The sequence below is a fragment of the Diadema setosum genome, chromosome 3 (genome assembly GCF_964275005.1).
Source record: "Diadema setosum chromosome 3, eeDiaSeto1, whole genome shotgun sequence".
In the NCBI taxonomy this organism is placed as follows: domain Eukaryota; kingdom Metazoa; phylum Echinodermata; class Echinoidea; order Diadematoida; family Diadematidae; genus Diadema; species Diadema setosum.
This window is the reverse complement of record NC_092687.1, coordinates 22,151,506-22,167,444: the sequence shown is the minus strand read 5'-3', so window position 1 is coordinate 22,167,444 and position 15,939 is coordinate 22,151,506. Positions and strand designations below refer to the sequence as shown.

Below are 15,939 nucleotides of genomic sequence, written 5' to 3'. Positions count from 1 at the left end.
TGGAAATAAAATTAACGGCCGTAAATTCCTTTATGGTACAGAGAAACCACGGCCTCCACCCTGGTTTCTCCACCGGGCAGGACACCTTAGGATACGAGCATTTACCCTTAATAAGTAATGCTATAGTTACGCTCACAGTCCTCTCAGCGGCTATTTACTTAGGAAAACTGTTTTGAGTTTCCCGCCCCCCTAATTGTTGTGCATGTCAACACTGTACTGCGGTACAGCGTGGACGGGCCTCGGTACTTTTCCACTCGGCCGTATGGCACGCCGCGTCTATATGGCGCGCCCCTTTGGGCATATTCTACCACACTTGATTAACTTCGAGTTTGGACTTGGAAAAAAATTTTCTTGCCTCTTGAGCCTTGAACTTAGCTGTCAGGCTTCTCGAATTTTCTCTCCCGTAACCGGTTTTTCTAACCCTGCCCTGCCTCCGACCCAGGGGGTGAACCCCCCTCTACAGAGCCCCGTCCCTCCTTATGCCTAATAAAAATTTTCTTGTTTAAGGGGAGTAAACTGCTCTAGTGATTACGATGTCTCATGTTTAACTTAAGTTAAATTAAAGGTCGTAATTTTACGGGAACGAAGACCTATTTTACCAGTACGACAGGTCTTACATTACCTGAGTACACTATTTATATATGCATCTACCTTGCATACTGTTGTCTCTTGACTCACCTTCCCTTACAGGGTGGTAAGTATCACATTCCTTCCAGTTCTCCCCTACTGTCACTACCAATGATGCCTCGCTAAGCGACTCCGGTTGCCGCCCTCGTCTTGAGGGCGTCTCTCACGCGCGATCCTCCAACCACGCAGCGCCTTGCGATACATGCGTGAGGTAGACACCTACTGTGTGGGAGGCCTTGCTATCCGCCAAATTAGCCCCGTCACCTCCCAGCCCATTCCCGGCCCTGCGGAGCCATGGGGCTTGCTGGCCCCACCGGGACCCGACCCGCTCCTCCCTCCCGCCCCAACCAAGCAGCTCTCGGCGTCGGTTACTGTCCCCGATGAGCCGTCTCGACCCTGGTTACCCCCGCACGCTCGTCTAAGGACAGTGCGCAGGAGGGTACCCCCTTCCCGCCTTACGCCTGTGCTGCGCCGTGCGGTGTCCAACTGCACACCTGCGGCGCCTCCCGTTCGCAGTCTTCAAGCACTTGGGCGCACGCCCCTTGCCCACGGTGGCAAGCCACCCACCACCGCTCACACGGGCCTGCCGCTCCGTTGGCTCCAGTCCCCCGCTGGGCTGGCTGCGTCCGCGCATAGGTGAGTCCACCCTCCCACAATCAATGGAGGGCTCCGAACCGGAGTCCCCCGTTCAGTGGGCTAGGAAGCGCAGATGTCACACTCCTTGCCCCACCCCACCAGCCCCCAAGCACTCCCGCTCAAGCTCGGGTCCCCCACTGTGTTGGCCACATTCCTTCCACAGGTGAATCTGCCCTACCAGAACCTACAGAGGGCTCTAAGCCGGAACCCACCACCCAGTGGGGCAGGGAGCGCAACCAGCGGGCTAGGAAGCGCAGACGTTGCGCTCCCTGCCCCCACCTCTTGGGCGGCTATGTCAAGCCACTTATACCATAAAGTGATAAAGATAAAACTAAAGAGAATAGGGATTCATACTAAATGTTTCTCCCTAATTGCATGATGCCTTATGCTATATTTGTACTGCTATCTTTCCCTACTTACAGGTGGCAAGTATGGTTGATCCTGCTTTCTCCCTTACACGGTAAGTATTCACTGATTTACACACATGTTTACCTTTACAGTAAAAAATGCAGCGCTGCTGCAACAATGCACATGCACAACTCTGCGCGGTGAGACACGAGTTGATCAGCGGCCTCTGGGACTCCCCAGAGCCCGGGCTCACCACATGAGTGGTACCGCTGCGGCCAACAGTCATGCTCCCCCCCCCCCCCCCAGCTCTGTTGCCTTCGCTCCTGTACCATCAGTTCCCGCATCCATCAGGAGGGCTTAATGCCCCCTTCCCGCTGTCACATCTGATCAAGTCGTGTGGCAGCGCTCTTCCCCTGCCTGGTTATAATGATCACCGGCAGAGGAGACCTTTTGCCATTTTCCACTGTACACACGGTAGGATCGGCACCCTACGGCTCTCCTCACCAGATCCACCATGCGCCTAGCAGCCTGAACGCGAGACTTGGCCAGCCATTCGGTGCAAGCCGACGCGCTAGTGGTCACCACGGAGGACCGCTCCCTCTTGGCCTCCCTGCTAATCTCCCTCACTGAGCCTGTGTGGCAGCAGTCTATGCGAGCGGCACTGTACACCACGTGCCGTCCCTATGACTTAACACTGCGTGGGCTCAGCTTCTCCAAGCGCCACAGTGCTCAGCTAAAAAGGGGAGCCCCCTTCGAGGGCCTCACCTGTTCTCCAGCCAATTCGCACCTCGGCTTCATGAGGAAATCGCCATCTGGCAAAAGGCGAGAGAGCTCAACTCATAGCTGCGCCGCTTCTCTCGATGTGGTCGTGGCGCCTCTCGCGCCCAGCCCCGTCCGGGCGCCCCTCCCCCCGCCGGTGGCCCCTGCCCCGGCCCCGAGGGTTGCCGCGACCACAAGGAAGGATCTGCAGACTTGGCTCATCCTGCCCTGGTACCTGCCCCGCCGCCAAGCAGCATGGCAGCTCTTGAAAAGCCAAGCCAGAGCACTGGGACAGGTGGGTCATGTGGGCAGTCGCTTACTAGCCTTCGCCCCCACCAGGCGCCCTCGTGTTGTCAGTTGTACAGAGTGGTTACTCCGTAGACCTCAAACACGATCTTCCCGAAGGGGCCCTCCCCCCCCCCCCCCCCCCGAAGCTGGCAGAACGCCACCCTCACCAGGGAGATCTAGCATCCCTGTTTGCGAAGGGGGCGGTCAAGGAGATCCCAGACCATCCGTGCTTCTCCCTCTCCCCCATCTTTTTTGTCCCCAAGCGCTTGGGCGATTTTCGCATGATTCTCAATCTCAAACACATCAATCTTTTCGTGTCCACTCCATCCTTTCGAATAGAAACCCTCGCGTCAATCCTACCCCTTCTCCGCCATGGAGACTGGACGGTATCTATGACCTGAAGGATGCTTACCTCCACGCACCCATCGCCCCTCAGTCGCGAGACCTGCTCGACCTCGCGCCACAGGGCAATGCATACCAATACAAAGCCCTCCCAATCCGGCTCAGGTCCTCCCCGCAGCTCTTCACGTGCCTAGCTACCACCGTAGTGGGCTTTCTTCGTCAACACAGCCTCCGCGTGTATTGCTATCTCAGTGATTGTTGCTAGTGGCGGCGTCACCACAGCTTCTCAATCAACAGCTGCGGTTCCTTCTCGAGATCGTACAGCGCCTTGAATGGCTCTGGAACTGGGAGAAATCTGAGCTTACTCCCACGCAACACCCCACATTCCTCAGCGTGGTGATCAATATCCTGCAGGGTCTGGCCTGGCCGACCCCACAGCGTATCGACACCATGTGAGCACCGCACAGTCGCTCAGTGCCTGGAACAGCACCCCCGCCAGGCTTTGGCTTCGCCTTTTGGGGCATCTAGCCAGGCTTGTAGACATACTACTTGACTGCAGGCAGTGCATGCGTCCCCTGCAGTTCCACCTGTTGCGGCACTACACCACACACTGCGACCCCCTGCCCAAACCCATCCCCGGCTCCCCACATGCCCGTGCCCTACTTTGATTGTGGAGTGCTGCTGCCTCCCTCTCACAGGGTAAGCTCTTCCACACGGCTTCCTCGTCTGGCACAGCGACGACGGACGCCTCCCTGCAGGGCTGGGGTGCTCACTACCATAGGCGGACTGCCCATGGCATGTGCCCCCCCCCCCCCATGTTTCTCATCAACATATCAACCTGCTGGAAATGCAGGCGGTACTACTCGCGCTCCGCTGCTTTCAGCGGCATGTGCGGGGCTATACTGTATTACACTGTACGGACAACACCACTGTTGCCGCGTACCTCAAAAGTCAGGGGGGCACACGTTCTTGCAGCTGCATGCCCTACCTGCTCAGCTCTGGACGTGGTGCCGGGCCCAGGCAGTCTCGCCGATTGCCTCGAAAATCTCATTGGCGATTTCTTATCATGAGGGTAACATCGACCCTCCGAGTGGACTCTCCACAGAGATGTAGCCCACTTGCTCAGTCAGAGCCTAGGGCCATTCGACATAGACCTATTCGCGTCAGCCCTGAATGCCAGGCTCCCGCAGTACTGCTCGCAGGTACAGAACCCCGCAGCCACGGCACTCGATGCGTTCTCGCTGAGTTGGAGGATTCTGCGCGCGTACGCTTTTCCATTTCGGGAGCCCTACACCCCCGCCTCCAACATCTGCGCCTTACTGCATTGCCCTTATCAGGGACGCCGGGACGGCAGCCGGCCTCTCTGTACGCACCGCCTCCCTGGTAGCAGCATCACGTAAACAATCTACCGCCCAAACCTACAACTCCCATCTTGCAGGTTTCTTCAACTGGTGCCAGGAGCACGGGATTCAGCCCTGCTCCGCCCCCTTGGAGAAGGTCGCGGACCTCCTTACTCATCTTTTTGATAAAGGTTTATCGCTAGCCAAAATCAGAGGTTACAGATCGGCTATAGCGGCCATACATGCCGGTTTTGACAACGGCTCGTTCTTCACTAACTCTACCACTCTGACGCGTCTCTCCAAGGCCCTTTTTCTCCAACAGCCCCCCTTGTGCAGACTCCTTCCCTCGTGGAGCCTGCCAAAGGTCCTCGAAGCGCTCTCAAGAAGACCCCTCGAGCCCCTCGCTGAGGCATCTCTCAGAGACATCACCATCAAGAGTGTCTTCCTGTTGGCCATAGCCTCAGGACAGAGAAGATCCAGTATCCATGCTCATCCCACGCACCGGCTTCATCGCCAAAAACCAATCGGCTTCCTGGGGCCCAGTTGAGACCCTCCTTCGTCCTCTCGCTAACCTGTCCTTGGCCCCCCGAGGACAAAGTATGGTGCCCGGTTTGCGCGCTAAAATGGTATCTTGCACATACGAAACCTAAGAGGCCGGGGCGAGCAACCCTTCGTAATTACTAAAGAGCCTTTCATGCCCGCCTCTCGAGATACCATCTCCACGTGGATCGTGGCGGAAATCAAAGCCGCAGGCCCGACGGCTCTCATCTCAAATGCCACGCCGCGCGCCCACGACACTCGCGGCATTAGTGCCTCCTGGGTGTTCTTCGACGGCGTCTCCTTTGAGGAGATCCAGTGTGCAGCATACTGGTCCTCCTCTAACACCTTCATGTCTTTCTATCTGAAGGACATACCCGCCTCCGAAGGCTCCTTTCAACGCGGAGCCTTCACGGCGACTCCAAAAACCTAAACACCCTTCCTCCAGGCCTCGACAGCTGGCCACCTACATCTGTGCCGGTCTAGCATACTTTTGAGAGACAGGCGGCCAGTTGTATTGAATGTAAATCAGAAGAATCAGTAGTGATTCTCTTATCTACGAAATACAGCTGGCCGCCTGTCTCAGGCGCCCGCCCACCGTCCCCTCTCCTCGCTTCGCACCGGGCTTTCGCTCCTGTCGGAGGGCCCTTTCTGCGCTACTACAGAGGATGAACAATGGCAGTCTCCCGCATGCCGCCTGCATGCGCAACGGGCGCACGGAGGGTGCGCACTTTAAGTGACTGTTTTTGTTTTGGTTTCTCTGTGCTTATATGCTCTGGGGTTACTTGGCGTAGCCGGAAGAATAGCATAGGCCTACTTTTGAGAGACAGGCGGCCAGTTGTATTTCGTAGATAAGAGAATCACTACTGATTCTTCTGTTTTGGGCCCATGTACGTATGAGAAAGCACAATCCCCCCCCCCCCCATGCTATGCTTGATTCGAGATAAGCCTAGACACAGGCTATCTGTAATCTTTGGGAGTTCGATGCTTCGGTGTTCAGTCAACCACAAAGTATAGAATCTAAACAAACATGGATGCCTCCAGTCTCCGAGAGAGCATGGTTGGAAACACAGATCAGGTTCAGCCTACATTTGATCTCGTAACAGAGGAGGAACTGCAAGGGTTCATCATCTGAAGCGACAGTATATATACCAAGATGATGTTGACAATAATGTAGATTTTAAGATAGATCCAGGCCTGCTAAACTAATTTTATTCTGGAACTAACTATCTAGATCCTTACAATGTTGGTCTACACTTGCCGTTGGCGTTGGAATTTAGACCAGTTTACCCAAGTTTACGATGTATACTCACATTTTTAGCAGGGAATCGTGGTACATATTCATGTACAGACAGAGCTCTAAAAAATGTAGAAATTTAGGTGAGACTATAGAAAACAATCTTTAGATTGCTGATGCTAGCTACAGCTTTGCACTGTTGCACTGTCGCAATAGCTGCTCACATATCAGACTATTATAGGCTTACTGCATGCATTGTGTATGTACTGCATACATGCTCAGTGGTAGTGCGTGTTTACTAGTGTATGGTGCACAGTACTTAGCGGCTCAGCAGGCAGTTGTCCCTTGATCGTACACACTGCCCTCCTGCTTTCCCAAGCATGATTCACTGTGAATCCTGTCAAAAAGAGTGAATCAAGGAGGGTGCCCTGAAGGGTAAATTACAGAATACTGGCAGCCAATTTATCTTAAATTCATTAAGGGGGATAGAAAACAAATATGCCAGGCCATTGTTCGAGGCACCAGTTGAATTATGTGCATTCAATGACTTCAGTAACACTATTTTTCTAGGGCTGTGCCCCTCAAAAAATAATTCAGTTCTGTTAAAGTCACCTCATGCATGTAGTTTCAACCAGAATCTCTCGGGCCTGGTATATTTACGAAGCATAGTATACGAGCACAATATGCAGATGACACACTATCCCAGTTGATTTTATCTATTTGTAGATTAAGCCTCATCCACTTTTTTTTCCTTTAATCGGGTAAAGAGAAAGAAAAAAGCAATTGCAAATAGCATTCACTCACAACTTCTCAATCCAACAGACCTTGCAATCAAATTAAAAATTTTGTTTGATATTTGCACTTGATTTGAGTCGCACATGATTAGATATCAAACTTTTATGTAGTAAGCCCCATCTTTGTTTAAAAGCCATCCTTACATGGTGGAAGGAAATAAAGACTTATTCACAAAGTATTTTTGGTGTCTGTAGGGTCCTTGGGCAAAGCTCGTGAGGGCCAAAACGTTAATTCATTTACATTGTCTCTTTAATCAGTACTAGGGCAATTCCACGGTTAGTAACGTTACATTTGAACAAATTTAGATATTTGTTTTTACCACTAAATTACCATTTATTCACTTCAAGTCAAAATTATGTCAAAAACATGTTCATCCTTCCCAGGTTTATGATACAGAAAAGAATGAACACAATCCAAGAAATATTAGAATTGCTATAGCAACTTAAAGGGCTGGTTAGTAATGTTACGAAAAAAGGACATGACAAAAAAATCAATGTCTTGTAATAAAAAGTGTGCAAAAATTCAAGTTACTTCAAACAAAGTATTGCATTAATTTCAATTATTGAATCATGACAAATGTTCTAGCAGTTCGACCAATAATTTTTTAGCTAGACCCCCAAAAGCATGGTTAGTAATGTTACGGTTAGTAACGTTACATTTGTCCGGAGTAATTCCGCAGGTCATTTCACCCTTTTGTAATTGACAAAATGTCACATGACTTTTGGAGTATTTAAATGTATTCATCTTTTACCCTTTAGCAAAACTTTGAGGAAAAAATTTCAAAGGAACCCACTGTAATTTGCATTTAAGTGAATTTCAGCATCCCCAGTCCCACATGTACATTTTAAATGATGGTTTTAGATCTCACAAAATCAATGAATACGAAAAATAAAATCTACTGAATTTGAAAGACCCTAATGATTGGTGGCATCCATGGCATTAGTTGATACCTAAATTAAAGGGTAAGATAAAGAGGCACATTTCTTTTATCCATGTCATGTCCACCTAACTGCGGAATTGCCCACTACAGGTACGTTGTAAGATGTACATTATGTATTGTGTGAAGATGCCCATTATAGGTATTTAAATGAAAAGTAATTGCTCACGAGCCCTCTAGTGGTAGTTTTGACATACAGTTAAACTCGCCTAAGTCGACATCGCATATGTCGAATAATCGCGCAAGTCGATGATTTTAAAAAGTCCCGATTTTTCCCCATTGACTTACGTGTATTAATTCACTCACAAGTCGAATTTTGTAAGTCGAATACTCGCCTAAGTCGATGAAATTCCAAGAACACTTTCACGGAAAAACCATTAAATTCACTGTGCCTAAGTCGAATAAGATTTTATTGTGCAATAAATCACTGTCAAAATCACGAGACGCCAGTTTTTGTTTACATAAGACCTAGCCCGACCAGACAGGTGACAAAAAATTATCTAAAGTATCAAAATTCAAAGCGATCGCATGCGATTGTTGAACTCTCTTCGTGTTTGGAGGTCCGCTGGTACAGCCCTGTCGCACTACGTACGTACAGCGACTGGGCTGTGTATAGTTTGTGCGTACAGCAACTGGGCTGTGTATAGTCTGTGTATGTTTGCAGTCTGCGCTGTGCAGTGGATGGATGAAGCTGCTGAGTTTTCAAAGCGGAAAGTATGGGGAAAGTTACGGGCACGGGTAAATCAGAAGTACACCTATACACGTATTTCAAGCCACGGTATGGTAAACTGGAATCAATCACTGCTCAAATATCGTTCATATTCACTTCCCCAAGGTTTAACAAGGGTGTAAAGTAATCGGACCTGTGCCAATACTAATGCAATGTCCATGCAAAGTTAGCCGCGGCCCTGCCGGGCGACCCGTGCTGTGGCACACCTCTCCAGCTCTCGGCTCCAGAGTAGACAACATCGTGTACATTTATACATAATGTATGTGTGTGGTGTATTAAGTCGATTTTTTTTCGACTTACGCACAACTCGAAAATCGCCTAAGTCGGTGTGTTTTGCTCAGTCCCGTGAAGATCGACTTATGCGAGTTTAACTGTAGTTCAATCACACACACACTTGCACAAAACACTAATAGGGGATTGTATCTTAATTCATCCAATGAGAGGTGTATACCTCAATCAGCACCTAAGAATAGAGAGTTGTCACTTTCTCTGTTGTCATCATGACATGTGCCTTGAAGTGAGACTTCAAACAGCAGTGTTATTACAAGGACTTCATCTCTGCATGCTATTGTAATTCACAGTCCATGGAGGTTGAGAGCAATGACTACTGGGCTCTTCCTCAGGAGAATCATCTCAGGATGGAAGATGAATTGGAGCAGGCACGCATCGCCATGGAAACAGACTATGTTCCAGACCCCTATCAGTATTATTGCAGTGATATACCAGTACCTTTAGCAGGGTGAGTTCAAGGTTTCTGTACATGTACTATGAATTGAGTTTGGGCCATTCTCTTTACTCTTAATGTGCCACGTTTGCATGTCCTACTCAGTCGATGGCATGCCAACTTGGCATATTCTGTTCAAACCCACAAACCCGCCCAAACCGATCGATAAATTTCAAAATGCCACAGTACAATGAAAGCTTTATTCACCCTTCTGTTCGTCTCACACATAGCTTGCATTTTATGTGGTGATTGACTATCAAACGGTGTTCCCTAATAGATTTGCCTGTAAATTCAAAATTTCTGTTACTGTTTTGTGCGCAAAAGTCATGCCTTTACAGTAATGTACCTACTGGTTATTTCAAAGAAAAACAGGAATGGATTTGTCATGCAGATTTCATCAAAGCAAAGCTTGGCATTTTTCTCATTACTTGCCCAGCTTAACAGAAAACTATAGAAGTTACATGGATTTGAAAATCAAAAGTTTTCTCAACGCATGACTACATTGATGTCTCAGAATAATGTGGCACGTGGTTTCCAACATGGCACATAAAGAGTTAAGAATAAATGACATCATACTTAGTATTAATTACCTTGCCAAGAGACTATTCCACGCATTATGTTTTTGTGCCTCTGCCACGAAGTGTTACCAGAGGCATTATGTTTTCAGGTTGTCCGTCCATCCGTCCGTCCTTCCATCCTTATCAATTTTGTGGAAAGCGTAACTATCAAACCATTTGAGATATCCTAATGAAACTTGGCATGTATCATAAATTTTTGATGTGCATGCTTGAGGTCAAAAGGTCAAGGTCGATGGCTCAAAATTTCACTATCTTCCCCATATCTATGCAATGCCTGAAGATATTTTCTTGAAACTTAGTGTATACATGTACTACCAAATAAAGATTCTTCAGAGAGAGTTTCAGTCATGAATTCAAAGGTCAATTGAAATTCTTAAAATTTCACTTTTTTTTTCATATCTCGCAAATGGTTCGAGGTGTCTTCATGAAACGTACATCATATGCATGTACTGACTGGCAGTGATTATCTAGGGAATTTGGGGGTCATGGTCAAAGGTCAAGGTCAACTCCTCGAAATGTCACTATTTCCCTTATCCATGCAATGCCTGCAGGATTTTTCTTGAAACTTAAGATATAAATGTATTACCCAATAGAGATTCTCTTGGAGGTTTCTTGCAAAAGGTCAAAGGTCAAAGCTCAAGTGACGGTGCTATATTTCACTTCTTCCTCCATATCTCGAAAGTGACTCAAGGTATCATCATGAAACTTAGTACATATCTATGCATGTTCTACCTGATGGTGATTCTCTTGGGAATTTTAGGGTCAAAGGGCAAGGGTCATAGGCCAGGCTAAAATGCAAATATTTCATTATTCAATACTGAAATTACTTTTTTTTTCTCCATACCTTGAAAATTACTCAATGCTTAAACTTATAAAAGGGTCAGAAGTCAAGTAAAAATCCTCAAATCCCCAAATACATGTACATTGTACGTGCACTCTTAAACAGTAATACAAAAATTGTAGCAAACCTAGTTCAAGGAAAGTGGACATTCAGCACATTTGTGACAAACCTGTCATTTTGATATTTTGCCAATTATGTGAAACTGTTATCACAAACTGTCGAGACATTGTACTATAGACCTCTTAGGAGAACTATGCATTGTGGCAGAGGCATACCAGTCGCCATATGGCATAGCGACATTTTTAGTTCATTTTTATGCTTCAAATATGTAGGGATGCATGAGTCACAAAATGATCTTGTCAATGAGATAACTCAAGCACAACTCAAAGTATGTTAATGACTTTTGATAGTACACATTCGATTAGTCAATTAAAGTGAGGCTTCTCAATCTCATGTCCTGCAGTAAGAGGAAAGTGGAGAAAGAATACATTGTATGTGTACCTGCTCAAAACCACTATATCAAAAGATTAGAACAAGCAACAAAGAAAGAAATGGACTGGCGGGCACCTGTATGGTCTTATCTCCCTAGGGTAATAGCAAGGTGATTTTCCTACTTGTGTGAACCTACAGTGGAATGTAAAACAAAAAATGTTCGCGTACATTTTAATTTTGCGAATTTCGCTAGAGCTAAGATTCGTGAAATAAAAATGCACACGAAAGTTCTTGTCTACACTATATATGCATTGAATGTTTGAGGCAACTCGCAAAAAAGGCTGTTGGCTCAATTCCCGAAAATATCATGTTATACAGTATGGTACAACTTGGTTACGACAAGATTCCAGTTTATAACAAGAACATTTTCTGTTCATCATGATAAAAAAGCATAAACCATATGCAATTTGATCAGATACCACTAGGTTCCATTTCTTGACCTTCCACTTTCAAATTCAAACACACGATAAACAAAACATAAAAGAAATGAATTCACACTATCCATCAGTCTTCTACTGTTCTGCAGCTGTACTGAATGATTTGTGTGTGTGTTATTTTCAACTATGCATTTAATATGATGTGATTTTGTTCATTATTGTTTTATACTGTATTTCACAAATTAATTAACAAAGGTTTCTAACATTTTTGGGTGAGAAATATGAAAGAGCATGTATTTCTAGAGGAATTCAGTATTTATGATATTTGCTGAAAATTGGTTTTGAAACGGACAAGATACGCAAAATAGGGCAATCCCAATAAAAGGTGGAACCCACCTTTTATTATGATCGCTTTCTTTTACTTTGTTTTTGGATGTCTCAGCCATTCCAAAACTGATTTTCATAATATAATCTTCGAATTCGTCTTAGAATGGTATGCGCTGTACTATTTCATAAGTGGTTTCTTGGTATCTCACAAAAAGTTAAAAGCCTAATCCTCCGCCTCCAGCAATACTGTACTATCCCTTTAAGGCTGCTCATAAGTTTGATTAATTTGTAAATGACTTAGTGATTATGTTTTTCTTCTTCTTCTTCTTCTTCTTCTTTTTTTTGGTTGGGGGGGGGGGGGGGTTATGGTTATAATGATGTAATATAGATGGTCCCAAGGATCAGCCGGGGCGTACAGTAGGGTGTACAGTGAAAAACGGATTTCACAGTACATCCAATTAGTCCAAGTGAATCTAATCTGCATTCTGTATTGTTTGTTCATGTTCAAAGAAGTGCTAATTTTAATAGTGAATATGACTTGCTAGCATTAGAAATCCAGTTGTTTTGTGTCCAAAGTGTTATTTGTCCCTTCCTGCTCAAATTGTAGTGATGCAATGCCTGTGTTTCTCCTTGGCTTTAGACAAAATGTCTAGCACGCTAATTTAATTGCCTAGATCATTAATGGATTCAATTTGCACATATTGTTTCTCATTTTCTTTGTGACAGCCATGACTCAGGATCATCAGATCAAGTGCGATGTTACTGTAAACCAAACTGGGAAGGCATGCTGGACCCTATAGGCTACATATGACCATCAGCAGGAATATGAACAGCACCAGTTTAATGCCATCACTGCTCCAACTATTTAAAGAAAAGTCTGCTTTGATCAATCGTGGACTCCCATTTGTAGACACAAGAAGATGCTACGAGAGCCTATAAACATACACACTAGAATGCTAGGACACTAGTTATCAGCAGTCTAGGCTGCCCTGACCTACTGATGTGTTCCTCCCCTGTGGTCTGTGAAATATGTCAGTTAAGTACACTCTGTCGTGCAAGGTTTTATTGTGTCCATGTGCACTGACAATCAGTGAATCTTAGCGTGGTGCTAAAGACTGAGATGTTCAGGCATTTCTATGCATATTATTATCTCTATCTGTGTGTGTAAACTCACATGCTGAAAAGTGTCTTATGTACTGTTATGAGAGATATCGTGCATTCCATCATCATGGCCTGCCTATAAAAATGCACTGTGTATGAACTATGCTACAAAATTCTCTGGTATTCAGGAGGAAGTAAAATTGTGCAGCATTTTTACATTTCCTGCTATTCTTTAAATTTCTACAGTACAGTTGAACCTCTCTTATCCGGCCTCCCTTTATCCGGATCTCTCTATTATACGGACGCAATCTCGCCGTGATTTTTTTTTTAAATAATTACGGGAGGAAAGGGGGATTCCCAACTCCTTGACAACTCCTACCCAAACACACATGAATTACATATTACTTCCAACATGATTAACATACATTACATCAAATTTCCTTCCAAATTGCTTACCTCCAGACATTTCAACATCCCCAAACATCCCCAAATGTAACAATGAAAAGGTTGCAGTATACACATTACTACATGTGGTACTACAATGGGCTACATCAGTATTATGTGTATGTATATGTACATGTATAAAGCATTGAGTCTCCCGTATCCGGCCAAATCCCTTCTCCGGATGAGCCCTGGTCCTGACTTGTCCGGATACGAGAGGTTCAACTGTACGTGAAAATCATCAGTGTGCAAAGGAATTTGTGTAGACTGCCTAGACTACCTTGGTGGGGTAGTGGTGCAGGTAGCCATGTGCTGCTGTTGATGTCAGACTGCACTGACCTTTGACCTGCTGGTTGTCACTGTGCCAATTACTGACCTCTATACAAATGGAAGGGAGGCGGTGTGTGTGAAAAATGATGCCACAAATACAAGAATGTTAATTACAACTTGTATGTATTCACCGGAATGCTTCCCCACATTAAAATTTGATCTCATTGATAAAGCAATAAACTGCATTACATGAATGTGACCGTGTGTCACGAAACCAACAAAAAGTTGCACACGCTGATTTTGTGTCGGGACTCAAAATAGGTGAGATGAGTCAACCTAGGCAATCTGAGATTTTTCATACTTTCTGAAAGAGCAAAACTTCATCTACATTATGGTACAGTGTTAGGATCTTAAAACAAATTGGAAATTCTGTTTTTAGCAGTTTTTCTAGAACACTTTATTGTAGAATAGTGTGATTAGGTGTGTCTCAGAGTCCCCTTTTCATTTCTTAAAAACCCTTTATACTCTCTTCACTTTCAACTTTAATAACGTTTGAAAGGATAATGCTACTGCATTGATCAGTCATGGATAGAATATGTTGATAGAGCACGATCAATTTCAGCTTTCTGACTATCTCTTTACTGTTTATGCTGGGGAGTTTCACATCCCGTTTTTTTTGTCCCATTCATTACACAGGTAGCACAGCTTAAATAAGACTAGAGAAGCACTCTGACAGTGCAGACCTCTGCCAAGCATGCAGCTCATTTCCACCACTGATCTTGTTCTTCCATAGAGATATCAGTGATCTCCACCCATACGTACTTACAACATTGTGTGCTGAAAGTCGCCTGATTTCCCAGTATAGAAGCCTTTGTTACGTCATAAACCCATCAGCTGCATGGCGCGCCTCGCCCCAGCAGAAACTAGAGCACGCACTTTAGTGCGTGTATGCAAACCTCAAGTACGCGCAGCCTGAACACCCAAGTTCATTGACCCTACCTGCCAAAATATCAAAAATCCTTCATAAATTCCCCCAAAATTCTCAGATTACTTCCAAAAATTGTTTGTAACTTGTGTCATTCTCAACCTTTCCTGCAAGTTTCATACCAATCCGTTGATTACTTTTTGAGTTATTTTGCACACGGACAAACTAACTAACTAACTAACTAACAAACTAACAAACAAACGGTAACGAAAACATAACCTTCTCCCTTGGCGGACGGAATTTAGCACTTGAATAGACCCTACAATGTATATTTTAGAGGCTCTTTTCTAAATTAAACACTTTTCCAGATTATGTGTTTTCTTTTCAATATTTAGAAAAGTAAGGACCTGAGTTATACATCATTTTAATGCTTAAAGTCTGCTCTTTGAGAATCTACCTTAAACTAAAAATCCTTGTCTGGCAACTTTTTGTTGGTTTTGTGGTGCAGGGTCACATATATTTCATCCAAAACATTTTAACCCTAAAAGGGCAGGGGGTTGCAAAAACTGCCCTCTTCGACGTTTCGTGTAATACTTCTGCAACACAGAAGACCTCGTCATGACGTTTCTTGACTTTTTTCTTTCAAGTCTTGTGCAACTTTTTTACAAAGCAACAGCAGGTTGGTCATTGTGCCCTGGCTGACCAATGCAATGTTCAGCTTAAAAGAGGCAAATCATGCCCAATTTGTAAGTATTGTGTGACTGCTGTGATGTTACATTCAACATACATGACTTAAAGCTGCATAACAACAGGCATCACACAATGAAGGGAACTTTTTTTTGTGGCTAGATGTAGTCTTGCTTCTGTACTGTTCTTGAGAGATGGATTGCTATTGCTATCTGTTGTATGATGGGTAGTACAGTCAGCCTCGCGTAAGTCGACATAATTGGGACTGAGCAAAACACGTCGACTTACGCGTAAGTCGACATTTTGTCGACTTATAAATGCAAACTAATTTCCCCTGTACAGAGTAAGATTTGGATCACAATGCGGATCGCTACCCAAATCTTACTAATTTTGCCACTAAAACATGCCTACTGACATTAGCAACAATAATGTTGTAGTTCATGCATAAATCTCGCGCAGATTAGTAACGACAAAGCAAAATTCCCAAATCTCTAGAGAAATTTTGAGAAAGCGGGATCGGAAACCTGGGCCCGTTTCTAGACACTTTACGTTTTAAACTTGATTTAAAACATCAAACGCAAATTCCCCAAATTGCATGCA

At 45.2% G+C, this 15,939-nt stretch overlaps 2 protein-coding genes across 2 annotated transcripts in view; one reads left to right on the top strand and one right to left on the bottom strand.

Moving 5' to 3' along the window:
- LOC140226266 (uncharacterized) overlaps window positions 1-12,761 on the top strand; it is a 28,687-nt gene extending 15,926 nt beyond the window's left edge. Inside the window, exons 4-5 of the mRNA XM_072306757.1 lie at window positions 9,158-9,315; window positions 12,642-12,761. Of these exons, the coding sequence (XP_072162858.1) occupies window positions 9,158-9,315; window positions 12,642-12,726 (243 nt within the window). The 3' untranslated portion in view covers window positions 12,727-12,761. The remainder of the gene's footprint in view (window positions 1-9,157; window positions 9,316-12,641) is intronic.
- Window positions 1-15,939, bottom strand: part of LOC140226267 (uncharacterized) — a 72,208-nt gene that overhangs the window by 36,775 nt on the left and 19,494 nt on the right. The window lies entirely within an intron of this gene.